The sequence below is a fragment of the Caenorhabditis briggsae genome (genome assembly GCF_000004555.2).
Source record: "Caenorhabditis briggsae complete genome, chrX, whole genome shotgun sequence".
Classification (NCBI taxonomy): Eukaryota; Metazoa; Nematoda; class Chromadorea; order Rhabditida; family Rhabditidae; genus Caenorhabditis; species Caenorhabditis briggsae.
The window spans coordinates 7,211,402-7,238,878 of record NC_013491.2 but is presented as its reverse complement, the minus strand read 5'-3'; the positions used below and the strand labels follow the sequence as shown (position 1 = coordinate 7,238,878).

At 36.8% G+C, this 27,477-nt stretch overlaps 3 protein-coding genes across 3 annotated transcripts; all 3 read left to right on the top strand.

The window, feature by feature from the left end:
- Positions 1-99: 99 nt before the first annotated feature.
- On the top strand, positions 100-2,139 carry CBG27601 (the record flags this gene model as incomplete). The annotated part of the gene is made up of 6 exons (XM_045239350.1): positions 100-135; positions 195-589; positions 845-1,006; positions 1,060-1,428; positions 1,609-1,980; positions 2,064-2,139. 6 exons carry the CDS (start codon positions 100-102, stop codon positions 2,137-2,139), a joined length of 1,410 nt encoding a protein of 469 aa, XP_045099960.1.
- A 5,557-nt stretch (positions 2,140-7,696) lies between these two features.
- On the top strand, positions 7,697-11,043 carry CBG17150 (the record flags this gene model as incomplete). Its single annotated transcript, XM_002644130.1, has 10 exons — positions 7,697-7,750; positions 7,798-8,360; positions 8,410-8,484; positions 8,561-8,761; positions 9,273-9,418; positions 9,464-9,581; positions 9,633-10,109; positions 10,159-10,262; positions 10,311-10,447; positions 10,939-11,043. 10 exons carry the CDS (start codon positions 7,697-7,699, stop codon positions 11,041-11,043), a joined length of 1,980 nt encoding a protein of 659 aa, XP_002644176.1.
- Positions 11,044-11,387: 344 nt separating this feature from the next.
- Positions 11,388-19,720, top strand: CBG17151 (the record flags this gene model as incomplete). The annotated part of the gene is made up of 8 exons (XM_045239349.1): positions 11,388-11,423; positions 11,470-11,790; positions 12,174-12,337; positions 12,726-12,822; positions 15,662-16,065; positions 16,141-16,603; positions 17,113-18,174; positions 18,758-19,720. 8 exons carry the CDS (start codon positions 11,388-11,390, stop codon positions 19,718-19,720), a joined length of 3,510 nt encoding a protein of 1,169 aa, XP_045096146.1.
- Positions 19,721-27,477: the final 7,757 nt, after the last annotated feature.

Below are 27,477 nucleotides of genomic sequence, written 5' to 3'. Positions count from 1 at the left end.
ACAATTTTTTGTCGGTATCCTTTTCAAAGCTGCATCTTACCATTGCTCAGCTAATTTTTGAAAATTACAGATCTACACCAAGCCTCACAAGCATCCAACATGCCCGATTCAGCCAATTCCTCCAGCCACCCTGAAGTTTGTTCATTTTCAGTACACCCCCCCCCCCCCCCCAATGATGTGTGTTTTCCTTGCAGAAAAGACGCCAACGAAATTTTCGCGAACCAAAATATTTGTCCCTTCTTCGCCAACTTGATGACGATGAAGCATTGGTGCTCAGCAACTTTGAAAACTGGGCCAATAGGGTGGACGACCTTAAAGAAAAGGAGAGTCTTCTGAAGATGATTCCAGATCTGAAACACGCTCATGAGTTGATTGAGAAAATATTGGTTTCTGTGGAAAAGAGGGAGTCGTCTGTTCCTAAACAGTTCTCGGAATTTTGGGATTTTTTCCATGGTCGTTTTAATGAGAAACAACTTGCGAAACATGTGCTGATTGCTGGCATATTCGAGAGCATTCAAAAGAAAATGGGCGAAGCTGAGAAAGAATTCAAATCCTGGAAAAACGTTGAAGAACCACCCGCTAAGAAAAAGTAAGTTCTATTTTCAATTATTTTAAATATAGAACATTTCGTATTTTTCTAATGAATTAGAGATTCGGATAATTTTATACACCTTTTCACATTTATTCAGTGAACGTAGTGGCTTAATTTACGAAAATTCGAACTTTGAATTCATCGCTTTCTTTGGTTTTTTTTCAAGTTTTTATAATTAAGAAAAATCCTAAAAAGAATCTAAGCGCTAATTGAAACTGACCGTTTTTAAGTCAATTCTTTCCTTTGTTTCAGGAGCAATGCAAACGGAAATCAAATCAACGACGCATCGAAAGCTGCTTCAATTCCTTCAATTCCGGTTGGAAACAAAATTGGTCAGGAAAATCAGATCCGTCTCTCGTTCGCTGGGACTACAGACAATTCGAAAGACCATCATGCACTGAATAGAAATGCGAAGTGAGTTTTTTATTTTAGATTATGGAGATGTACATACATTATCTTATTTTTAGAGGCGCCTATGATACCGATGAAAGGGATTTTGTGTCCGTTGAAGACCTTCCAAAAATTTTGAAAAAGATTGAAAAAGACCTCGAAGGGTACGGACTCATCATTAAGGGATTTCAATTTATCTCCTCTGCTGAAAGTGCGGAAATGGTTGGGAGAGCAGAATATACACGGAAAACGTTATTGGATTTCATCAGAAACCTCACAAACAATTATATTGAAATCATGGCTTCAGATGCTATGCAGAAATTGAGGAAAACAATAGAGAAGCAAACCCAACCTGTTCAAAAGCATTGTGTTAATTTGACTAATGCAATTGAGACCATGTTTGAAGATGTGAAGACAAACTGGATCCAATTGGCCGCCATTTTGAGGTGAGGGTTTTTTGTATAAAACTTTTGAATAGCTTCAATTAGAACGCCTTTCAAGACCGCTAGAATCTATAATAGAAAAAAAAATTACCGACTGAGAATTATCCGAAAAGCCGCATATTAGTCTTGTGAGCAGTTTGATGTGTTTATTATAATAATTCGTGTACATTATCTTGTTTTCAGAGGCGATAGTAATACAAGAGAAGTATGGAATGATTTTTTGGAAATTCCAAACATCTTGGATACGATCGAGAACCTTCTCGAAGCGTGCGAATATAGTATCAAGGCATTTCAAGTACTCAACAGTCCTGGCAGTGCAGACACTGCTAAAATGATAGAAGAAGCTCGAACAACATTATTGAATTTCATTAAAAATATCCGGAACACTTCTTTCGAATCGGCAGCCACAGGAGCTGCGCAAAAAATGGAAGAAATAATTAAAGAGCAAACGCCACTTGCTGATAAGAATTGGGTTCATTCGGCTAAAGGGATTCAGACAATGTTTGAAGATGTGAAATCACACTGGAACCAAGTTCACGCGTTTCTCAAGAAAAGGTGCAGTATTTTTATATATATTATTTTTAAATAGTGTTCATTATATTACCTATCAATACCACCTGTTGAAAAAATGTTTACAGACCCTCAAACAGTTCCACAGCTTCTTCTATCCCAGCTACAAAACAACCGGCACCTGGGCTCAACGAGATAGGATAACTGCAGAAGAAGTTTTAATTTTTCTAATATTTGAACCCTGTTGGTATGCATGAATCTATAATACTATTGAGTTGTGTCCCAGTTGTTCTACTTTCTTCTCAATCTTGTGGTAAACATATATCAAATTCCTATAAGAACATGTCGAAAATTAGTTTTTTTTAATGTTAACTCAATAAAACATACTTTTGATGAAAGCAAAGAATTAAAATGATTGTTGGCTCACTTTTCAGAAACAGGGAACTTCAGATCTCTTCAGGCGCCTTTCACTTTGTGTAGTGTGCTCAAAAGTCTCAAAATAGAAATTCTTCAGATTCATATTCTCAATAAAACTCTTCCGTTATCCATGTTTTTAATTCAGCATCTATGGATACCCGTAGAAACCTTCGATTTCTCCGCCATCGTCTTCTCTTTCATTCACCATTCGTAGTCATTTTTCTACATACATTGAATATGCATTCTTTCAAGGCAATCATGTTCCTTCTAGTTCACTTCTTGATTGCCAACTCTGAGCAAATAGTAATATTTTTCCATAATTCTTAAAACTTTTCAGAATATTTTCAGAAGACAACTGACGCTATGATCCGCAAGGTTCCAGAAGACCACGTCTGCTTCTACTTGGTGAGTTGTATTTATTACAAGAAAAACACTGAAAATCAACTACTCAGGATGATGATTCCAAGAATAGACGCCAAACCAAAAGAGAAGTATCTCCACCAAAGGAGTAAATCTAATGAATGAAAAGTCTGATTTTCTAATTTTTCAATTTCACATCTGTGATTACACACAGGAACTGATCGAAAATGTTCATCCTGCGGTTCGAAAATGGGAATCGATTGAAAAATAGAGTAATAATTGTCGGATACTGTTTATGCGACTTCGATAATGAAACTTAATAAATAAGCTTTTGTTGTTTCCCGCTTAAAAGTTTCAATGGCGCCGTATGTGAGGAGTTGAGTATCATTTATCGACAGATTTCAGTAAAAATATGATATTTTGAAGGTCCACACACTTCAAGAATTGGCGTCCTGTGATTTTGCTCATACTACAATTCAAATGATAATGATAAAGTGCCGACCTTAAATAAACGAAAGAATGCATTTTTCAGTAGGTTTTGATCATTTTTCGGAGTCTAGGGCTTGGTTATCAAGTGTCTGATCAATTGAAAATTTTGGAAAGTGTAAAACAGATATAGAATTAAAATTTTGCATTCACTTATTTTTTTTTTTTGAAAATTCATAGCTTTTCAGTTATTTGCCGATGTCTTAAAGGCATCTTTTTTCATGTTTTTGTATTGTAATGTGAAAAAAGGAGGTTTCCTTCAGAAATTGGCAAAAAGCTGAAAAACTAAGAATTATCGAGAAATTCTGTGAATGTAAAGTTTTCAAACTATGTAGTTCTTTTTCAAATTTTCTAAAAATTTCAAAATCGGTCGCTTGACAGCCAAACTCTAGACTCTTGAAAATGGTCAAAATCAACTCAAAATGCGTTTCTTTTCATATATTTACGGCTGCCACTGTATGTAGAATATGGAAAATTATTTCCCTCTCTTCAGTTCGTGCGCCCAAAATAGACAGAGCCTTTGAAATGGTAGGGTTTTCAAACTATTCTCAGTCTGAAAATGCTAGTTTGAGAGTCCGGCTTTTTTGAGAATAGGCTATTCCCAATTTCTTGCAAACTACGATTTAGATTATGAAAAGATGCAGAGGATAAGAAACATTTCTTCTCTGTCTCCAGCTTCGAAATAAAGAGATCCATTAAAAAAGTATCATTTTCGGACCATTCTCAGTCAAACGATGCTATTTTAAAGGTTCGTCCACTGAAACTTTAAAAAACTGTTTTGGAAATAATTGAAATACTCAATCTGAACTCATTTCATTTATTTTTCACTAGTTAGAAAATGTTTTCCAATCGCCAATTTGTATGATCCATCAGAATATTCCTCATTTTAAGCGCATTTTAAGTCAGAGTTACCCATTTTGAAAGACAGTCTTCAAATATAGGCATTCGATTATCTTTCTCCAGTCAATGTTTGAAAACTTTTTTTTTCAAAATGGGCGATTTTGAAAAAAAAACCCCTAAAAATCAAAAGTATTCGAAAAAGTTTTTATAGTAAAAAGATTAGTACATTGTTTTTTTTCTCATTTATTCAAAAGCATTCCTGTTCAATTATCCTTATCACAATTTCCCCAACAAAAAACTGAGTAACATACGTAACTCTATAATTCGGAATTCCAAACTTGCTAACCAAGTAGCGCAGATATTTTGTCTGTTTAATGCTATCTAATACATGCCCCTCTCCTCCCCCACCCCCCCCCCCTCTTTTTCTTCTTCTTCTTATTCTTCTTCCTCCTCCAAATAGTGCTAGGTGAGTGTGAAGACCTCACTCGCCTCCTTTTCCTGCTAATGTCTCCTTTTCGAAACAATGCAATGACAGTGACGGCATGCTAATAAATTTGCGGTCACTTTTTTGCGCAGTGAATTTTTGTAATTTGAAAAGAGTTCTTTCTCATAACTATTCGTCTTGAATTTCTTAGTGTTTTTTATTTGAATTTCTTCCAATTTTGTTTGAATTGGAGTCATTAAAAACATTTTCTAGAAGTGAACATTTGTCTTCCTTCTCTTTTTTCTCGATTATCAAAGTGTTTTTTTTTGGTTCTAAACTCTTTCAACTCCCATAATTTCTAATAAATGTCCTAAAACTTAGTGAGTTTGATTAAAAACACGTTTCAGTGGTAATAAATCGTTTTTCCATTCTCAAATCTTCTCCAAATGCCGTTTTCTATTGTTCTACTTCACACATAGTCTACGTCTCAGTTATTTTAGGTTGTTCTTCGCAAGTGTCCTCTATTTCCTTCTTTTGGCAAATTTCACTGACCAACACACTAACACACAGACGTCGGCTGCTTTGTTTATGTGTCTGCGTCTCCTCTAGCTAAAAATTGTCATAATTCTCATTAGATATTTTGGCTGCCTTGATATATAGCTAAATATGTCATTTTTCAATATGATAATGGCCAACTATGCAAATGTTTGCTTTTTCATTCGGTCCTGTTGTCTCTGTACCATTAAATGTAGAGTAATTAAAAACTGAGTGTCATTTATACACTTTAAACTTTTTTCACAACTTCAAAACTTCAGAATATAGTTGACAACTTTTCAATTGTTTTCGGGAATCACATTTCGGGCCTTTCTGACTAACTAGGGAAGGTTGTAACTGGGGTATGGGACTTTGATATGAGACCTATATCATTCGACAGCTGAGGATGAGACATTTTCAAATACATATTCAGTTTTGCTGCGCACTTACCAGATTCTAGAAAATCGATACCCACCCATACCCCCACAAACAACTTTCCCTAGTAAACCATGATGTGTAGAGCTTTACTTAAATTTTATGTGGTTTCAAAAAAAAAACAAATTTTCTAAAAACTTTATTTTTCGAAGATTTATGCTTGATTTTTTGTTTGCAGCACATTAATGTATAGACTCAATGCGCGCTCTATATTTTATGAAAACATTTCACTAATTACTATAGAAGTCCGTTTCTTTGTGAGAAAAGTTCCCCTTTTGTCTACATCAAGCAAAAAGTAATTAAAAATTGAGCATCGTACTTTTTGAATTTTTGAAAATGGGTTTTCGGAAATTCAGAGAATAGTTGGCAACTTTTGTGTTGTTTTGAAGAATTAGATTTCGGACCCCTGCAGCTAAACCGTGTTGTTTAGAGATTTACATAAAATTTATGTGATTTGAAAAAAAAAACAATTTTTCTTGGAATTTGAAAAACAGAGTTGTGTTCAATTTTTTGTATGCAGAAAATAAAAACGCTTGCACTATAAAGTTTCATGTCCCTTTAAGTTTTTCAAATGAAAACTCCGAGACAAACACACAGACAAACACACAGACAGAAAAGTTTTCATAAGAAGAAGAAGATAAGCCAGAATTATAGAACTACAGCGTTTTTGAATTGCTCCAAAAATCTCGTAGCATGTATGTTTAATTGTATTTGTCTTCTCAATCAATTATGATTTTTTAGCTCAAAATTCTAAATGGTTTTTTTAGGTTTCTCATATTCTCTCTATTTTATATCTCATTTGTCATCTCTATATTTTTTTGCATGGTCTTTTTGATATGCATTTTACCTGAACAGTCTGAGTAGAGTTTTTGGTGCGAATAGACACTCTGTCTGCATATACCCAGCTGTCAGAGGTCAACTTGTCTGTCGACCATACCTCTGTGTTCTGTGTTCCCCCATTTGCACGTTTCCTCCCGCAATCGTTTACCTAATCTTGTCTAGTCTTCTGTTTTTTTTCATGCCTACCGCATATGAGATGGCATGTGTGTACTGACCAACACACTAACACACATGCATTGGTCGTTTTGTTTATGTGTCTGCGTCTGCGTCTCTAGGCGATGATCTAGCTAAAGACTGTTATAACTCAAAAATCTCATGAAATTGCACAAAATAGCATTTTTGCGTTGCTTTTTGATTATAGAAAAGTTTTATCAGACAAGTTAAAAATTCATCCATAAAAAATGTTGAGAAAATAATTGCGGTTTTTTGAGCTGTATAACTCCTAGAAATGTCAAAAACTGAAAGAGGAGATAGAATTTTTTCTGTAAAAAACTTTCAAAAATGACCATTTTTGACATTTTTTCTTCCGGAAAACGACCATACATGAATCTATAACCACTAATTAATTTTTTAAGAACCATTTGAATCATCTTGGAACTCCACAAAATCAGATAAAAAATTCTGAAATTATGGTTTTAGAGCTGCAATTGTGATCGCGCCAAATTTTTTTCTGTAAATCAAAAATTAATTTGCAGTTCGGAATTGTTCTGTGGGAGAGCGTGAACTGATAAATTGTTTGTTATAATATTAAAAATATTTTATCAGTTGACACATTTTTGATATCTTCCATAGGAATCAAGACAATTTAGCTCAAACTAGACAGTGGGAGTCTTTTTATAACAGATTTCACGGTAACTCTATTCTATTTCATGATTCTAATTTTGATAACTTTGCTCATAGAATTCTTGAACGACAGTTTTTCTGTGATACTTTTGAAAGTTTTTTGTAAAAAATTTCATTTGTTTTCTCAACTTCTCATTAGCAATTTCAAAAAATCAGAACTCAAAATTCACTTGTTCGTGTTTTCTCATATTCTATATCCTTATCTGACATCCTATTCCTCAGCTTTTTTTTGCATTCTCTCATCTTAACAATCCAAGTAGGGTGTTCGGTGCAAGTAGACCCTCAGTCTGCATATTCCCAGTTGTCAGAGGTCAATTTGTCTGTCGACCATACCTCTGTGTTCTGTGTTCCCTCCTTTGCTCGTTTCCTCCACCAATCGTTTACCTAATCTTGTCTAGTCTTCTGTTTTTTTTTCGTGCCTACCGCATATGAGATGGCATGTGTGTACTGACCAACACACTAACACACATGCATTGGTCGTTTTGTTTATGTGTCTGCGTCTCTATTTTTCTAATTTTCTGTCATGCAACACTATCTTATCCATATTCAGCTTTGTTTTTTAGATTACCGTCTTCACAAAGGATGCCTCGTGAAATGGTTTCCATTCGTTCCATAAAAATGAAAAAGATGAACCAGGTTTGTTGAATTGCGCAAATCTCTCTTAAAAGTTTGAACATTTGCAGTCAGTTGCAAATGCAATAACTGCTGTTCTCAATTTCACCGAAATCAAAGTGGAAGAGCTGAAAAACATGCCATCCAGTCTTCTTCGAGACGATTTTTGCCACGAAGTCGCAGAAGGTGTCAGATTGCTAGGACAAAGCATTGAGGAGGGATGCAAAGATGCGGATCGAAGCTTAAGAAGTTTTGTTTCGATGACCAAGAAAAGCGAATTCACGAGTATTTTGAAAATATCCAAATGGCAACGCAAGAATATGGAGAACGCTCTGGAAGAGTGTGAATTGCTCATGAATCTTCTAGAAGTCGAACCGAACGCAAGCCTTAAAAATATTGATCGCTTGAGGACAACAGTTTCCAATACAAAAGAAGATCTTCAATCTTTTTGTCAAAGTCGTCGAAATATGTTTGCAGAGCTGATTTCAAGGACGAGGAAAGTCATCGACGAGCAGAAAAAAAGAGAGAATTATTTTAAAACGAAAGAGCTCAGTAATATTGAAATTGAAAATAAAGAGATTGAAAAAGAGGATCCTATGGTCAGCCCTCATGACGAACCACCAAGCAAAAAAAAGTTTGTTAATTAGTCAGTATTTCATCATTCCAGTTTTGAAAACTTTCAGAAAAGTTCAATTCGAAATTCCACATGGCCATTCGACACAATCCACTTCTGCAAATCCAGCCAGTGAAGATCCAAGGTTGAGAAAATGTTTTCAATGTTTAATTAGAATAGAAAATCACATTTTTCACGTTTCAACAAAAGTAGCTTTGCAGATATCCAGAAAACATATTTACGGAACTACCTAACATTGGCGGCCTTTCGACTAGATCTCCTACAAAACATCGTATTGTCGTCGCCTCTCGAAACATTGGAGATACAGCAGAACCGTTGAAGAAACTTCAACGGGATTATGCTGACCAACAGAGGTTTCTGGAACTTTTCACTGAAATGGAGGCTGATATCTTTGGCAAGTGGTAAGTTTTTTGTGTGAAGTTTTACTTACAAGAGATCTCAAATATTTTTCGAGTTTCAAAAATTATTTTGGAAAAAAAATCAGTATGGCATCCCACAATTTTTGGTGAATTTTTGAAATTTTTTTTTGGAAAATGCAAAAAAAAATTGTTCCAAGCGTGTCAGCCTGATTTGGTCTGTGAGCTCTGATGATGTGATTATTCCCAGAAATATATGAAAATCGTATATCTGATCAATTTAGAAACATTGTGTTTATAAGGAGCATTGTGAAGCAATTTCCAAAGTTGAAATTCGCTATTTTCGGGTAATAGGATACCAAACTTTGTAAGAATGATTTCTATTGCAGTTCTGAAAGTTGAAACACTTGTTGGCGGTTCATAACAAACTTTTCGAAAGTTTGCCAAAAAATTAAGGGACTATTGTTACCCATCCTCATTTTTATAAACGAGCTATCGCAGAGAAAATTCTGAAAAGATTTCTGTTCGACATCCTTTTGTAAACTAGATTTTTCAGCACGAATCATTTTGTCGAGTGTGCGAACGGTGCAGATTTCGAAAGAAAATTCAACACATATGGATCGGCTCTTCCATATTTGGTGAAAAACTCAGATGACAAATGTGATATAAAAGTGCAGATCGACGGAGAGCCAATTAACTTGGGTAAAAAATTTAAGGGATTTTGAATTTAAATACATAATAGCTCAGACTGTAATCAACTGGAACTTCTGTCTACCTCAACAACTCGGAACACGAATGAAATGAGAAGTTTCTTCAAGAAAACTGAAGCGAAGAGAAAGGTTATTGACACATCAATGATCAACAGGTAAGCATCACATTGAAATTCGAATTTTATTTGAATTTTCTATCTGTTTAGGCTAACAGTGGACGACATGAAGCTTGTGAGAGACCGAGGCCTCGGAGCTCACATCAAAGCTCATGATTTGGATTTTGGGCTTACTGAAAAATACCGGAGAGGTTTTGGAGATGCCACAGAGAAGAACGATTTGCTTGATTCAGTTCAGTCGCTGGTCCTTGCTAGACCAAGTTCGATGTCCAGTCTTCAATTTGAGCCAAATGGCTCAGCATTCTACTATTATGTTTGTACCGGAAAAGAAGTGATGTATGTGAAACCGGCGACTATGGAAGATGTGGATCTCTACGAGAAACTGGCTGGCAACGAGAAGGACCAATGGATTGTCACGGAATTCGGAGACTTCAGCCGAATCGAAATTAGTGCCGGTCAAATGGCAGTTCTTCCGACTGGATGTCTCTGGTTTTTTTTTGCTCGAGAGAAAACAATTGCAATTAAAGGAAACTTTGATACGATCGAGAACTTTCCACTCGCTTGGAGGTAAGATTTGATATAATTCATTTCGAAAGTCTAAAAATTTTGTTTTCAGAATAGCAAAAATGTCTAGCAAAAATTCGGAAAAGACAGGCCGATACTGGATTCTCTTGTTCAACTACGTTGAGAAATTCTTCTACGATGGATACGAGGGTCAAGGTAAAACTTGTGCATAATTCAAGTGCAACCCTAATTTTTATTTTTCAGAATACTCACCAGCCTTGGGTTTCATGTTGTTCGAAGAACTATCTCGACACTTGGGGGAGCAGTCTTCGTTCAAATCCTTCCGGAAACGAAAAGTGCTGAATTCTCTTGGAAATCGTCTGAGGAGAGATGGTTATCCGGTGAGTTTTTCAAGTTTTTTTTATTTATTTTTTGATTTCACAAATCATGTATGAAGCAGGGCTAGACGTAAAATATGTTTACGGAACCCGTGAAACGTAAAATTGATAGATCGGAAATTCTGTAAATTCGTAATTCCGCGAAACTCGCTAAACATTTGTTTTTCACGATTTACAAAAACGGGATAAAAAGAGGTGCTGTTCGAAAATTTCGAACAGCTAGAAAACTAGGATCTTTCAAATAATTTTGCATGTGCTAGTTTTTTAAACTAGGTCTGTTTTACACCCCCCCCCCCCCCTCCCCCAAAATTTTCAAATTTATTATAAACTCGACAGCCGAGCCCCAGACTAAAAAAAAAGACTAGGTAATAGTATAAAGTCGAAATGGCCGGAAAATCTTATTGAAGCCCATAGGCTTAAAGGAAATACGGTAAATCCCAGCCCTGCTACAAAATATGAAAAAATTAGACATCATTAGTTCATTTTTCTTACAGGACGTGCCAATTCTCAAAGCTCCAAAAAGAGGCAACACTTCGAAAGTTGAATCTGCAAATGGGAGAGATATGAATGGTGCCGATGATTTCATGGATGAGGATTAAATTATTCCCTTTTTTTCCAAGTTTTTTTTTTGTTGATTGTACATCACATCTGTTTGTTTAATAATGATTGTTTGTTAGTTTTTTTTTTCATTGCAATTTTTTAATTTTCCGCTTATATTTATCTCAAACTTGATCTTGTATCTCTCTTATTGGTATAATCTACTGTTTCTAAAAAAAAAACACTTGATGATATAATTTTGTCTACCGTATATCGTATCAAGCGTTATTTCCTCGCTTCAAATATCTTTGTGACCTTTCATACTTTTTAATTCGATCTTCTTGTTACTTTTTCTCGTATTCAACTTTTCAAAATTTCAGCTTATCGCGTATATTCACAAGCTGAAATGACTATCACAGATTTGTCTAGCAGCAATTTGATGGTATATTATTTTTCTCCATTTTTATGAAAATTCTTTGTTCTTTCAGCCCCTTCAGCTAACAGAAGAAGAGGCAAAGACAGTCGCTTCAAAGAATCTGCAGGCTCTTGTCCAACAAAGCTGCTCCATGCAGGCGGAGTTCAAAAAATTCGTCGAAAAAACGAACAAATCCAACATGAGCGAGATTCAACTTCTGAAAAGGTTGTTTGAAGTCGTTGCCGAGATCACCACTGCTGTCGAAGAGGGTTACGAGTACCAGGGCGACCTGGACAACTTCTGGAAAACATTCAACGACTACTACGGCCGTGATAGAATCGAGAACATCAATCTGAAAAAACCGTTCGAGGAACTGGAGAGAAGGATGCAAAAAGTGATGGCACTTTTGAGAAAGGAAGAAGAACCATTGATGGAAAAGAGGTGAACTTTATATTCAAAAATCAAGGGAAAATGGAAAAAAGGAGTTTTTGTGCATTTCGCTGTGGTAGTTCTGTTGCTGCGATTGCGTATTTTTATTACTTATTCCAGTTTTTCCAAAAATATATCGCCTAATAGTTTAAAAACAAAGTTTGTTTTTGAGTTTTTGAATATTTTTAAGGAAACAGCATCGGAAAATCGTTGATCTTTTGCACCGTTTGCAATCCAGTCGTTCCCGGAAAGAATTAAACAATTTAGAAACTGACAAAAGTAATACTAGAAATCGAAACTTCAAACTATTGAAGAAATATTTTTTCATATTACATAATCTTTTTTCAGAAATGGTTTCGCCCCAGTGTGTCAGACGAGTCCAGCTCGTCTAGTCAAGGGGTTGCTCCAGTTCCTCAAAAACTGGCCAGATCGTCCGAATCAGCTCAACGAGAAGAATATAGAAAAGATGAAGGTTTTACATTCGAAATGCCAGAAAATGAGGACATTTTGAGGTACGTCATCAACTTCTTTTTTTTTTGATTTTTGAATATGAATTTTCCTCCAAAAGATAGTCATGATTTTGACAACTGCTACTTCTGGATATTTTTTATTCTTGTGATAACAAAACATACCATAAAACCTGTTATAGAAGGGCCTACTTCGACCTAGTTTTTCTCGGTTTCTATGAATGCTATATAAAAAGTGTCCACTGATAACTTTTTTCATAATATCAGAAGTTTTTTGTTAGTAGAGACATTCTTGACACTTTCCATATAAATTCTGATAGATGAGCTCTATTTTGACAGTTTAGGGGTACTACTAGTGTGTGTTCACGATATTATAAGCTCAACTTGCAAGCTTCTTGAAAAAATATCTAAAATAATATAAACCAAATTTCAGCAATTTCCTTCAAAATGGAAGGACTTCCAAATACGAAGATGAAGATGATGGCAGACAAGTGGATGAAGATGAATTTAGTGGCAGTTCGGATTCTGAGGTATGTTTTCTTAATTTGAAATTGTATTATTATTTTTTTTGTTAGTTAGTATACCGTATCACAATTTTTATAAAAGAAATCACAAATTTTTCAACTGATTTTGGCGACTATAAAAAACCTTTCATCAATTGACATATTACCAGTCGGTTTGCGCCCCTCCGGGGCTGAACCTCCTGGGCTCCGCTCACAGTACCCGTTATCCTCTAAAGAAAAAATAGCCGTTTCCAGGAGCTATTTCTTTCAATATTTAATTCGGAAATTCAGAAATTCAGAGTACCAAAAACTCCTGATTTAGAAAATCAGATTTTGAAATTTCGTAAATTAAGGCATGCAGATATTTGATTCTGATATACTGTGAATGTTCAAATGAGGAAATTTGGAAATCCCAAAAGTATGACATTTGGAAGTTCGGAGAATATAAATTGAAAAGTCGGAAGCGTAATCTTTTATTTTGAAATTCTAAAGAGCGTTTCAAACTTAAAACTTCTGAATTTTTGAGCTTCTGAAATTTCCGAATACTTATATTTTCGAGGTTTCTAATTTTCTTATTGCCGGAATTCTGAGTGTCTGAACTTTTGGAATTTAGAAACTCCGATTGTTAAATTTTCGAAAACCCAGAAATAGAGGAATTGAGTCCAATGCTTGAAATCTGAAAAATTAGAAAACTCTAAAATTTTCAAATTATAAAGTTAATTTCTGAATATGGGAACATAAGAGTTTCAACCGATATTTTGAACTTCTTAATTTTCGAATTTACAAATTTTTAAAATTCCAAAATTCTGATTTTCTGGATTTCCAATTTCCAATTTTCGAGCTTTTTTGATTTCCGGATTTTGAATTCATTTGTTTTCCTAATATTCAGGAAAGCATAAAGTCGGGAAATTTTGAGTTAGGAATGTCAGAAATTCGAAATACCGATAACTAGAAGCTTTAGAAATCCAGGATTCCAGAAGTTGAATTGAGGAATTTTAAACTCCGAGATTTGGAAGATCGAAATTTCAGAAATTTGAAATATCGAAGATTTTGAAACTCAAAAACTTGGGAATTGAAAAAAAACACCGAAATTCCCATATTCCGATATTAACTTCGAACTTTGAAACTTAGAGTTTCCAAATTCCTGAAATCCCGTTGTGAAGTTCCAAAGTCAGAAGTTCTAAATCGTCGGAATTCCAAACATCGGTAAATCGAAATCCTAGAATTGTGAAAGCAGGAACTTCGAAAATTATCGAATTTCCAAAACATGATATAGTGTTCAGAATCATTTAAACAAATTCTTAGTCATTTCTATACTCTGTTCAAAAACAAAAAAAGAATTGCCACCGGTCGGACTCGAACCCGCGTGGGGTGGGCAAAAATGTATGGCGTTAACCGCTACACCATGGACCACCACAGCGAGACTGATAGAAATGGCGTACGTATGTGGGATTTTCTTCCTCCTTTCGCCCTCCTCTCTCGCCCTTGCCATCTCTGCCCATCGCGCTTTACTGTGGTGAAACAAAGAAACGCCTCCGGAAGACTTCAGAATCAAAATTTCGAAAATAGAAAGGGTCGGGAAAAAACTAATAAAAATTTCCGATTCGCCTGTCTAGGTTTCAGCTCAATCGGTTAACTTTGAATGAGTGAACCGACACGCTACATCCATCCGGACATACGGAATTTGGTGAATGTTATTAGTAATGATACCCACCACATACAATATCAGACTCCTAGGACCATTTTGAATTTTTCCATTGCCATCGCCTGTTGACCCGATCTCAATTCTCTCAGAGAATGTGTCTTAAATAACTTTCGAAATAACCCAGATAATTTAACTCAAAATGCAGGGTAGGTTTCTAAAAGATCTTTTACGGTCGTTTTAATTTTAGTTACATAAGTGGGCGTGTTGGATACCCGTCGATGCTCCGAAGAATAGGCTACTTTTCCAGTGTAATTTAGAGGTTAGAAGCGGTTCAAAAGGGGTAGAATGGCAAGGATTCTAGAGGTGTCTGTAAGCGATGAAGTGGACGAATGCGGGCAGATAAGCGGTGTGGAACAATAAAAAAAGTGTTAAATAAGTGACCCGTTTATTGCCGGAGATAAAGTGGTAAATCGAAGGCAAAAAAGGAGATCAAAGTCCGTGGTGTGGTGGAGTGGGTCGCGGAGCCGATCGGGAAGATTCACTGATTTTGGAACATTTTGGGAGAAAACCTCAGGGAGGAAAACCCAATTATAGTGGTTTGAGGTAAAATTCCTAAGTGGTTTTAGGACGAAAACCTCGTGGTTTGATAAGGAAACCCCGGTGTTTCCGAGTGAAAAACCTTATCGGGAGAGGTAACTTAACATCCATCCCATAATAATGGTAATCTTTCCATATTCAACACGCCTTCACACACACACAATCTCCAAAGGGTGAAAACACTGAACACACTAAAAAACGAACATGCGACAGGTTCACTGACAGAAAACTGACTGATTTTAGGCCAAGAAAAAAGGGTTGTGTGTGGCGGCATTCCCTTCGTGGCGAGACCCCAGAGTGCGGTGGGGCGAGCTCACGAGGGACAAATGCGCGCGCAGTTTGAATATGAGTTTTTAAAGAGGTGGCGAAAACAAAGGAAAATAAGGGTTTTTTGAGATAAAAAGAAAGGTTTCTGAGGATAAAGCACAGTGGGATGGGCCTAGAGGTCCTCAGAATACCTTTGAGTTGTTGAGTTTATGCATTGTTAGGTGCACTCGACAACAGAAGATTCCTAACAATTTAATTGTCATATTTTGCAAAACCCCTCAAAACTCCATGTTGTCATTGCCTGTTGAATAAGGTTGACATGATTGATATAAACCAATTTATGAAGTTTTTTTCCAGAGCGACGACGATATGGGACCAGGCGATTGGATTAATATGCTCCGTGAGATCCGGAGCAAGGAGAAGCTTATCAATCTCACATTGGACAGTTTCAAAGCAAATCTGAAACATGCTTCCATCGAATCCCACTTCATCAAAGCAGTCCGGCTTTCAACCAGACTCTGCTTCAGAATGGCCCAGCTGATTTTGGACTCGAAGGATTTGGATGCAATGGCAGTCCAAGAGATGGTCAAGGTTGTTATAAAGCAGTTGAGGGAATCCATTAATGTCTTGGCCGGAAACAAGGCACGCCACACACCTATCTTCGCCAACTTTACAAACGTCGTCAGGAAAAACTTGGATGAACTCTGGAAAGTATGGAAATCGGTACTATGTGAAATGGAAAGAAGAGAAAGAGAGAAGAGGTAATACTTTTGAAAAGTATTTCGGTTAACCCAAAGTCCTCCAAAAATTCGCTTCAAAACTTGGTGTACTTACAGAACTGCTCCATCAGCCTTCAACGGTGTAATGGATGAGCAGGAAGTGGAAATGGATGATATGGATAGATTTGATGATGGAATGGGAGGCAGGATTCAAGTGGAAGGACTGGATAGATGTGAAAATGAGGGACCAGATGTCGATATCGGATTTTCAGACTGGCTGGCTAATACAGAAACTAACAATCATCCATCAACATCAGGATCTAGTCAACAGAAGCCACGAAACAAAAGCTCGAAACCGTATTCTGTCAAGCCAACGAGAATCAATTTGAAAAAAGTTGCTTCTAACAGAACTTCAAACAGAAAGATTCCCAAGAGAATGGAGGATTCAGATGCCAACGAAGTTGACTATTACCTGGCAATGTCCCTCAACCTGTTCGAAGATCCGTCAGACATCAACAGCCTGCCCCTGGAAAAGCGAACTCTTCTGAGGGATCTAACGGAGGACGCACGCCAGTTCTTGGTAAGACATTTTAAGAGTTTTGAATTTCGAATCAGTAATTGTCAATAAGATATGCAAAAACAAATTTTTCAGTCGATTCTCGGCTATTTTGACCGTTTGCAAGAATCTGAGGCTAGTTAATCTTAGTTTTTTAGCCATTCATCGATTGCTGAAGGACACCCTCATTTTTCAATCCATTTTTTATTGAAATTCAAAAAAACTGGAGCCTTTCAAAAATCGGCAAATAGTTGAAAGACTGGAAATTATCAAAATTTAGTGTGAACAGCAAAGTTTTTATCTAGTATCTTCTACACCCTCCAAACTTACCGATTTGGACGGACACTTGATATCCGAACTCCAGACTCCTGAAAATAGTCAAAATTGCCGAAAATCGTATAGAACATAATCTTGTAGATCTTGTTGACTGAAACTATAAGTTACTTTTGGTTCACTTATCGATGAGACTCGTAACTTGAAAAGTTGTTCCCCAACTCTCAAAAAATTGCCAATTTTCAATTCTGTATTTGCAGGATACTGAGTGTTCCCAAAGAGATGAGGTGTTCTCTGAAGATCAACACCACGAAGCCATGAATAAAGTCTTCGACAAGCTCACCGAAACCGTCAAAGATAAATTGACGCCAACTGTAAGCTGTGACGAGATTAAGAAGGAATTGTTGAAGAATGGAAAGAAAAGAGACAACAAGAAAGCCGGAGAGCAGTGGAATTTGAGAAAGAAAGTTGTTCCACTTTTGCTGACCACGATGTTAAAATTTGAATTGGCTAACCAAACTGGAACAGAAATCGTCGACATGGTGATGAATTTCAATCTCGGGGCGGCGTTTGACATCGAAAGTTTTCAACCATCCACCTCTCCGGCCAATCAGAAGTTTTTCATGGGAAAAGGAATGGACGAGAAATATGGAGGAGACGCGGGAGTAGTTCTGCCAATTAACGTCATAGATGGCAGGAAAGTGAAGACAGCGGATCAAATTGAAGAAGCTCGTGCAAAAATGAATAAGACGATGGCTACTGTCGTTTCCCATTTCGGAGAAGGATGTGGTTTGAAAACGGAGTTATTCACGGGACAGAATCTCAAGAAAGTTTTGGGAAAGAGAGCAGTTCCAGTGAAGACCCAGCTTCCACAGCAAGTAACTTCTAATTTCAACCCAGTGTCTTTCATGAAAATGAAGAAGTGGAAAGACGTGGACTCAACGGACGCAAAGAAAACTGTGGAGAGAATGAGAAACACCTGGCGAGTGAAAGAACAAAAGGATGACTTGGTGTTGGAAGATGCTCTTGAGTATCAAGAAGAACGTGCTGAAAAAGGAGAAAAGCGTAAGTCTGAAATTTTTAAAATATTTTTTCTTACGTTTCAATTTTCAGTGATGGAGAAATATTTGAAAGGAGGAATGGAGAAAAATGTGTTTTGGGGAGAGTGGAGAAAGCAACTCATCGATAGTCAAAACAAGTTTTGGGAAAAACACCAGAAGAAGGGAAAGGAGATTGGAGAGGAAGCAACTTCAAATTTCGTGACTTCATTGTTCATCACAAATTTGGAGCTAGACGATGAGAGTTGTCCAGAGCAGATGGCGGTGAGTAAAACAAGGGTTAATCTACAGTAATGCTCCATATATTTTTTTGTTCATTTTCAAAAGTCTGAAGCTCGGCTGTCTAGTTTCCAATCTTTCTTGAGATGTAAGAGGGTGTGAAACAAACCTAGATTGAAAAATTTGCTTTCTCAAAATTTTTGAAAAATTCCTTGTTTCTTAGCTATTGGCCGATTTTTGAAAGCTACCTTTTATTTTCCTTTTTAGTACCGTAACGTAAAAAACATGTGGATCTCAGAGATAAGATTGGCAAATAGCTGCAAACCAGAAAATCTGAAAAAAATCTGCTAATGCAAATTTTCCAATTCACTTTTTTTCAATTTTTCGATTCCATTTTTCAATATTAGGTGGATTTTTGCACCTGCCGAAGTTTTCGAATAGATCGCAAAATTGACAGCTGAGCTCCAGGTTCCTGAAAATGGTCGAATGACCAGAAATCGATTGAGGAATACGCTGTTGTATGTCTTATTGACTGATACTGTATCTGAAACAATCATCAAAAGACTTCAAATCAATTCCAAAAATTCTTGACTGATCTACTACAATAATTGAAGCTTTCTATTTTCAGGAGATTCGGAAGATGTGGCACTTCCTCCAGCCAAGGCAACAGTTGATGGCCCACATCCTCGGAACCGTTTCCGGAATCAATGCCGTCCAGGTCTACATCAAAGAAGCTGGCGCCAGAACTCCAGCTCATCAAGAGAACCTCTGTGTGGCTTCGATTAATTGGAATATTGGACCAGGAGAATGTATTTGGTACATGGTTCCGTTGGCGTTTGCGGCGAAGATGGAAGCGTTGCTTGCCAAGAAGCAACTTTACCAATATTATGACAACTGGTGGCCATGCAAGAAGGACTTGAAAGATCACGGAATCTCCTACCAAAAGATTATTCAAAAAAAGGATGATCTCGTTTTTGTTGGAGTCGGATCCTACCATTGGGTGCAAGCGATCGGACCATGTGTCAACGTCAGTTGGAACATCGCGGAAAAAAGTGTGGATCAGTTGCTAGCCATGGCGCTCTACAACGACCACACGGCTATGCAAAGCTACAGCCCTGACGTTCCACTTGAATCGATGGTTTTGGACATGCTGGAGAAGAACATTCCGACGGAGGACGGCCAGTTCGATGAGCTCACATTGGCTCTCGGTGCAAGATGTCTCGCTAGATGTCAGCTCAAGTTTGAATTTGCAAAAGAGTGCAATTTGGTGATGAAGCCACGTTCCCAGCTTCGAAATTGGCTGGATTCGGTAGGCGTGGACGACTCAAACTGGGAGAAATTTGAGAAAGATCTTCTGGTGCCAATCTGCGCCTCAAGGGGAACGCCGCCAATTCGAGAATGTACTCGAAAAATTCAAGCCAATGCATTCGTTTTGGAAACTTTTGAAGGCGTCATAGAAGTCAGATGTCTCAACCAAAAAGTGAGTTATTTTACACTGAAACAGTGCGCATTGATAAATATTATTTTTCAGGCTGAAGGATTCTGTGTGCTTCTACAACCACTCCATGCAGTCTCTCATCGAAATTTATGACAGATTCCGAAGAAGAGTACTGGCTGGAAATCATTGAGCTGCTCCACACACTTTCTCTTTTTTTCCAGTATCTATTGCTCCAAAATTCTCAATGTTCCATTTTTCTCCACTTCCACGATTCCAATTTACCTCCGTGTATTGATCTTCATATGTTTTTCCCGAGAGCTCTTGAAAAACTTTCCCATCAGATTCTTTGTTACTCGCTGTCACATAAGCTCCTTAATTCCACACCCTTCAACTAATTGTGTCTCCTCCCAAATTCCGATTCATCGTTTCTCACTCTTCCAAACTTCAAACTTCACTTTCTGAGCTAGTTGTATACTCAGAAGTTAGCAGAGACCTTTCTTCTAAATGCTTTTCACTTATTGTCACATAGGCTATTTCGTTCCCGGCTTTCCAATTGATCTTGTATCCTCCGAAGTTATGATTACTCGTTTTCCACTCTCTCACATCATTCAGTCACCAATCTATCCTCACGTACTTTTCCCCTGTGTTCTTCTGTTCGAATGCTTCTCATTTGAGTTGAATCAAGCTTTTCCGTTCTAGCTTCCTATTGTAATTTGAGTTTACAATAGCAAAAATCCACCAAGAGCCTGACAAATTCTTACCCTCTTATGTAAAAATTGAATCATCGGAATTCCTCACTCACAAATTTTCAGTTACTTTTGAACTCGTAAAATGTCCCACGATCTTCTATGTTTTGAACTCCGATTCTTCCCAAAGCGATATTTCCTTTGTGCCGGGTTATTTCATTCTTTGCAAATATCTCTCACTTCAAATGACCACCTCCCTTTTTTTCTTCGAAAAATCAGTATTACCAATATCATTCAAATATATGTATCAAATTGAAAATCTCGAAATAAACCAAACTTCTCTAAAACATAGTGTTTAGTTATTATTTTCTTCCAGGTTGGTTCAATATTTACCATAACATCAAATGTTCGAAGCGAACGGTTTTGTTGTCAAAGCCTAGAGGCCAAAAATATTTTTTTTTTCCGTTAAAATAAATAAAAATCAGAATAAAATTTTTTTCAAAAAAATTTTAATATATTTTGAGATTTCCAGAAAAAACAGAAAATAAACAAAAAATCGGGGAGTGAGGGATCAAACCTAACTCAAGTCAGTACTGTCCATCTGTCTTCACCACTACACAGTAATAAAACAGTAAGGACATATGTAAATCTTTATTTTTAAGTGATTGCTGTGCTGATAGGTAATTTTAAAATAACTACGATCCGTTGAAGTTTCGACATAAATCAATTATCTATGTTTTCAGAGGAATATGAGCTATCGAATCTGGTCAAAATTCTTCTTTTATAGTTTCTTTACGTTTAGAATGAATTTTGGCAAATTTTAAAATTCTTCAAAAATTTGAAAAAATTGCCAAGAGGCTTATTACCCCATGGCAAAAAATTTCCGAAAAACTCTTTTTAGCCCCTTCAAACATTTACTCAAAAAGTGAGAAATTAGTACTGAAATCACGTTAAAGGCTAAAAACTTTTTTGTGAGGGGCAAGGGCCAAAAATTAAAACAGCACTGAAATAAGCATGTTTGAAAGTACCAATGACCAAAGTTTCAGAGGATTCTCAAAGATGTTCTGAAAACACTGTCTTTACCTTAAATTTAGTTTTGCTCTGAGCTCTATTTTCTCGATTCCTTTAGAAGATAGATGAAAAATTACTGATAATATGACAATCATTTTATCAGTGAACAACGTATTTATATCATTGAGCTTAAAAGCAGAGCTCAAGGGTTAATTGAGCTTAAAGGTAGAGTATTTGAAAATAATTAAAATATCAAAACATTTCGCAAAAATGGGTATTTTCGGAAACAGCGAAAATGTTCGACTTTTCAAAATGAAGCTCAATTATCTCGGTTGCTGTGAGAGACATCAAAAATCTGTCAACTGTAAAAACGTTGGTGATAATATGAGCAAAATTTTTTCAGTTAACTACTTTTTGATATCTCGTATAGTAACCGAGGTATTTGAGCAAGTTTAAAATCGAAATTTTGTGTATCGAAAATAATTTTTTGATAAGAATTAGATGTTTCTTTCTTTTTCGCAGTGGTGTTTTGAGGGCTCAATATCTGGTTCTCAAAGTGGTTTAAAGTGCCAGATTGTTTTTGTTGGTGAGCTGTGTTCAGTGACTATTAGATCGTAGATTTGTTAATTTTTAACTAACTCCGTGTTGGAGAGCTGATTGTCAACTGATTGTGTCCTCTCACAAGTTCGGAGGTTTCGTTTCTTACTCTTCCAAACTTCAAGTTTCACTTTCTAAGCTGTTTGCATCCTCAGAAGTTTCCAGAGTTCTTTCCTCCAAATGCTTCGCTTTCATTATCGCATAAGCTTCTTTATTTCATGCCCTTCAGCTGATCGTATCTCCTCTCAAGTTCTGATTTATCGTTCCCACTCTCGCAATCTTTAGACTTCATTCTGAGCTAGTTATTGGAAGCTTGTCAAGCGCCCATTTCTATCCTAATTCTCTTTAAATCCAAGTTCTTCTCCTCAACTCTGATGATCTTTTGCTCCAAGTTTTCTCTTCTCGCATTTCGCTGTAATTTTCGCTCTCAAAGTTCGAATGCCCAAATGTGTCTCTCAAAAATTCTAGCAAAACTCTCCTGTCCATTTTTGTTCTACCTCGACGATGCAACGTAACATATTGATTTTGACCGAATTAAGACACATTATCTGGGAGAATTGAGATCGGGCGATGGCAATGGGAAAAAATCAAAATGATCGTAGAAGTCTGATATTGTATGTGGTGGTTATAGGGGGTTTTCTAAGTCTTTTGACTATAGTACCCATAGGCCACGTCCCCTTCTGGGCGCGAAATAATACCGTAACTCTGAAAAATTAATTTTGTTCGAAATAATGATATCGATTCAAATGTTTTAGATTTCAGTTCCCAGTACTATTATCATCATTTTTTGTATTGAGAAGAATTTCCTACAGTAACCCTGAAGTAGAGAAAATTTTTCTTTTTTGAATTTGTTTCACTTTTTTCGGGATTTCTCACTATTGATTACCGAACCAAACCCCGGAAATTCGATACTTTGGATCTATTTACACTATTTTCATTATATATAAAGCGCTAGACGCGTCTGTTGGTACTAGTGTCCGGCTGTCCGGTTTTGGGTTTCAAATAAGAATTAGGCCGCCGCCAAAACTGAACCCGCCGCCCACAAGGGCTGGCATAAGGGCTGCGCATGCACCCAGTTGTGCCATGAAGGCAACACCAGGAGAGAAGGGATGGAGTACATGTTCTACCCTTAAAAAAAGAGAAAGCTAAAAGTGAGGGGTGGAGCGAAGAACCAGTAAAAAATATTGAGTTACGCCGAAGGCGCAGAAGCCAGCAGGCCGGTGATATCATAATGTCATAAAAATAAGAACGCCCTCAAAAGCATACTTGTAAAATTCAGGGCCGGCCCGCCAAAGCCCGGGCCCGGTGTCTAAAATACTGTATTTGTGACCCAAATTTTGAGCTCTTAATCTAATTTTTTTGAACCAATTTTTTTGTTTTCTTGGATTGTTTGTCTGTTTGATCAAAAAAGTTCAAAAAACTCAAAAAAAAATTTTTTTATTAAAGAAATCACATAAGAAACCCCCTTATGAGTTTTTTGCAATTTTCCATACAAGTGAAATGACGGTCCCGCCGAGCCCGGGCCTTGAAAATTGAAAAAAAGCCCGGCACGGTCCGACCCGTTACAAGTATTCTCAAACAGGTTATTTTCGAAACCAATTTCGGTAAAAAATGAAAATGAAGATAATGATTGGTCTAACTTGGAATGGATTACCCTTGCTATTTTTATCATTTTTTGTGTTGAGACATAGATTTCAACTCGTTTCCTTTCGGCTGAAAATTTAGATTTTTCATCCAATTTGAAAAAAAAATAACTGAAAATCTGTCGTCGTGAAAAATTTTAACATTAATATAAACAAGATAATGCCAGACTCAAAATCAGCGAAAAAAAAACATCAGAAAATAATTATTTGAGTTTGAATATCTTTAGCATAAGGCAAGCTTTAGTCCTAAAAGTGACGAAAAATGAAAAAAAAGGTTTTACCATGTGGGAGAGTATATGGTAACATAAAATTCGCTCAAAATCGATTATCTCCAATAGGTAGTTACTGTAAGATTCAATCTCATCGTATTCGTACATTTCCAGTAGCTCAAAAAAAAGCTGCAAAAATTGATTCCAAGTCCATTTTTAGTGGAAACATACGAGCTCCAGAAAAGCACGAAGACGATGAGGTTGAATTTTGAAACTACGCCAGAATACTACCCATCAAAAAAACTACATCTGGTGAAAATTACATCAAAATTGGAGATGGTCGATTTTGTGGGAATTTCAGTTCTGTTCTATGCAAATCCCATTATCTTATCACAGCTCACAAGTTTTGTTTCATCGAACGCCCTTGTCAATTGTTTTTCTACATGCAATTCTCCACGATAATTTTGAATATTCAAAATGAAGATGACATTTTTTTCCAGACATTCATAACGTTGGAACAACTTTGAAAATGTATGATATGAAAATTAAGACTTCAAAAACTAAAGTTGATATAAAATCTAACGTGTCTCCCTCCCTCCCTCTCTCGCGCGCTCTATCTTAGAGACTCATACTCGATTGTCCGCAACATGGCGTCTCGGTGTTTGCACTGGGTTTGCTGTCTATTCTACGACGCACAACTGATCTTATCTCCGCGCGCGATCTCCGGACCACTCGCCATTCCGGTGCAATGAAATAGTCGCACTCCCCCTGTCTTTCTCTTCTTCTTCTTCTCTCAGCCCGTTTTTATCGATTTTTTTGATATGAGTCTTTTTCACTTCAAAGGTCTTTGTAAAGCGTACCAGCTCTTTTTCCTCATTAGTTGAACAACGACACCCGGATCGTCCACTTTGAGCCTATATATCTCATTTTCTGCAAAAGATATCAAAAAGTGGCTGACTAGTAAAATGTTGCTGATATCCTGATAAACATTTTACTAGTTAACCACTTTTTGATACCTTTCAAAAGAAGTGAGATATATAGGCTCAAAGTGGACGTTCCGGGTGTCGTTCTATTAGAGGTTTTACGGTAGCTACCTTAGGCTTACTAGGGAAGGTTGTTTATGGGGTATGGGACTTCGTTATGAGACCTATATCATTCGAAAGCTGAAAATGAGACATTTTCAAAAATGTAATTCGATTTTGCTGCGGACTTACCATATTCGAGAAAATCGAGTTTGAAATCTCATTTTTGAAAAAGCAAAGGGGGGACCCCATGGTGACTTTTTTCCAAAAAAATTTTTTTTTTTGAAAAAACATGAAAAACTTACAGGATCATACTGTGTTTTCTGAAACTGTTTGAAATTGTGGTTACATGCTTTTGAAAAATATTTTTGAGTCATTTTTTCAAACCACTTTTTGACTTTTGAGAATAGAAAGTTAATGGTTTACAAAAGATTTTGGATGTTTTTTTTGATTGTGATCGCAAATTTAGAAGTTTCTGTACAATGTGACCAAGTTTAAGCGTTTTTTTTTCAGAAAAAAAAAATTTTGAAAAAAAGTTCCATGGGGTACCCCCTTGACTTTTTTTTTGAAAATTTTTGAAAATTTTTTTTTCGGCTGAAAAGGTATTAAACGAAAAAGAACAAGCAAGTTAGGTTTTTTACAAAATTTGATAACCTATTTTCTTCTCGGGATCAAGACATTTTGATTCTTTTTCTGATTTTCAACAAACCGTAGTACTACGATGATCGCCCAGTAACACTCAAAATTTGAGAAATCATAGACACAAATCATGTCTGATTGATGTGTGGCTCTTAAAACGAACCATCCTTATGAACTTTGACAAACAAAAGCTGTGTGAAAGTGTTTAGTGTTGATTAACGAAATAGTCAAAAACTAGATATTACTTAAAACATTTAAGAAAGTACAATTTTTCAGTATCAAAATGAAATTTTTTTTGAAAAACGTGTTCGGAACATTTTGAAGATTTCCGCAAAGGCCGAAAACAAAAACAAAAACAAACAAAGGAGAGAGGAATCGAACCCAACCCTAGTCAGTTACCGTCCTCCCTCTTCACCGCTACACCACCAGTCGCTGCTTTCAACTAGTTCCACAATGCATATAGGAAAGGGGGGAGATCTGGCCCTCAAAATATTCAAATTTCAGCCAAATTTCGAATTCGATTTTCTCGGATCTGGAATGTCCGCAGCAAAATCTGAATATATATTTGAAAATATCTCATTCTCAGCTTTCGAATGATATAGGCCTCATATCAAAGTCCCATACCCCAGTTACAACCTTCCCTAGTTAGGCTTAGCTACCTTACCGATTTTTTTCATTGGCTCCCAATGTTTACAGGATTTCCTGATTTTATTGTATTGGCTCCCACATTTTTTCTATCGGCTCCCGAATTTTTCGACTCGGCTCCCAATTTTTTCTAGCGGCTCCCAATTTTTTTGTGTCGGCTTCCAATTTTTCATATCGGCTCCCGTTTTTTGTACCGGCTCCCAATGTTTTAGAAGACTACTCTTAGCTACCTTAGGCTTAGGCTTGGCTACCTTAGGCTTAGGCTTAGCTATCTTAAGCTTAGGCTTAGCTACCTTAGGCTTAGGCTTAGCTACCTTAGGCTTATGCTTAGCTACCTTAGGCTTAGGCTTAGATACCTCAGGCTTAGGCTTAGCTACCTTAGGCTTAGGCTTAGCTGCATTAGACTTATGCTAGGCTACCTTAGGCTTAGGCTTGGCTACCTTAGGCTTAAGCTTAGCTACCTTAGGCTTAAGCTTAGCTACCTTAGGCTTAGGCTTAGCTACCTTACCGATTTTTTTCATTGGCTCCCAATGTTTACATGATTTCCTGATTTTATTGTATTGGCTCCCACATTTTTTCTATCGGCTCCCGAATTTTTCGACTCGGCTCCCAATTTTTTCTAGCGGCTCCCAATTTTTTTGTGTCGGCTTCCAATTTTTTCTAGCGTCTCCCAATTTTTTGTACCGGCTCCCAATGTTTTAGAAGACTATTCTTAGCTACCTTAGGCTTAGGCTTGGCTACCTTAGGCTTAGGCTTAGCTACCTTAGGCTTAGGCTTAGCTACCTTAGGCTTAGGCTTAGCTAGCTTATGCTTAGGCTTAGCTACCTTAGGCTTAGGCTTAGCTGCCTTAGGCTTAGGCTTAGCTACCTTAGGCTTAGGCTTAGCTACCTTAGGCTTAGGCTTAGTACCTTAGGCTTAGGCTTAGCTAGCTTATGCTTAGGCTTAGCTACCTTAGGCTTAGGCTTAGCTGCCTTAGGCTTAGGCTCAACTACCTTACAGATTTTTTTCATTGGCTAATGTTTACATCAGCTCACAGCCTGCCGAAACGCGATCGCGCCAAAAAGCCGCCTTAAAATGGTGCGGCGGAGCGCGCCTGTATTTTCACTGTTAAATTTCTGATATTTTTCAGATGACGATATCTCAGCTCAAACTGAATAAAAAACGATGGGACAACCTACGAATTGTAGAGAAGAATTTTCTCCATCAGATTTTGATAGTTTTCGTAGTTAAAAATTTTCCGGCTTTGCGGTATTGTGCCTTTTCTGGAAAAGTCCAGGTTTCTCTGAAAAAAGTTTCTGAAAAAAGTCCAATGATAAAACAACAAAATAAAAAAACATACATTCTGAAAAGACAATTTAAATTCAGATGAATATTTCAAGTTTTTATGCCATATTTAGCGAGTGGAACGTCTGAAAGTGTTGTTGAAGAGCCTAATCAGTTTTCGTCGATTTCCCGGAA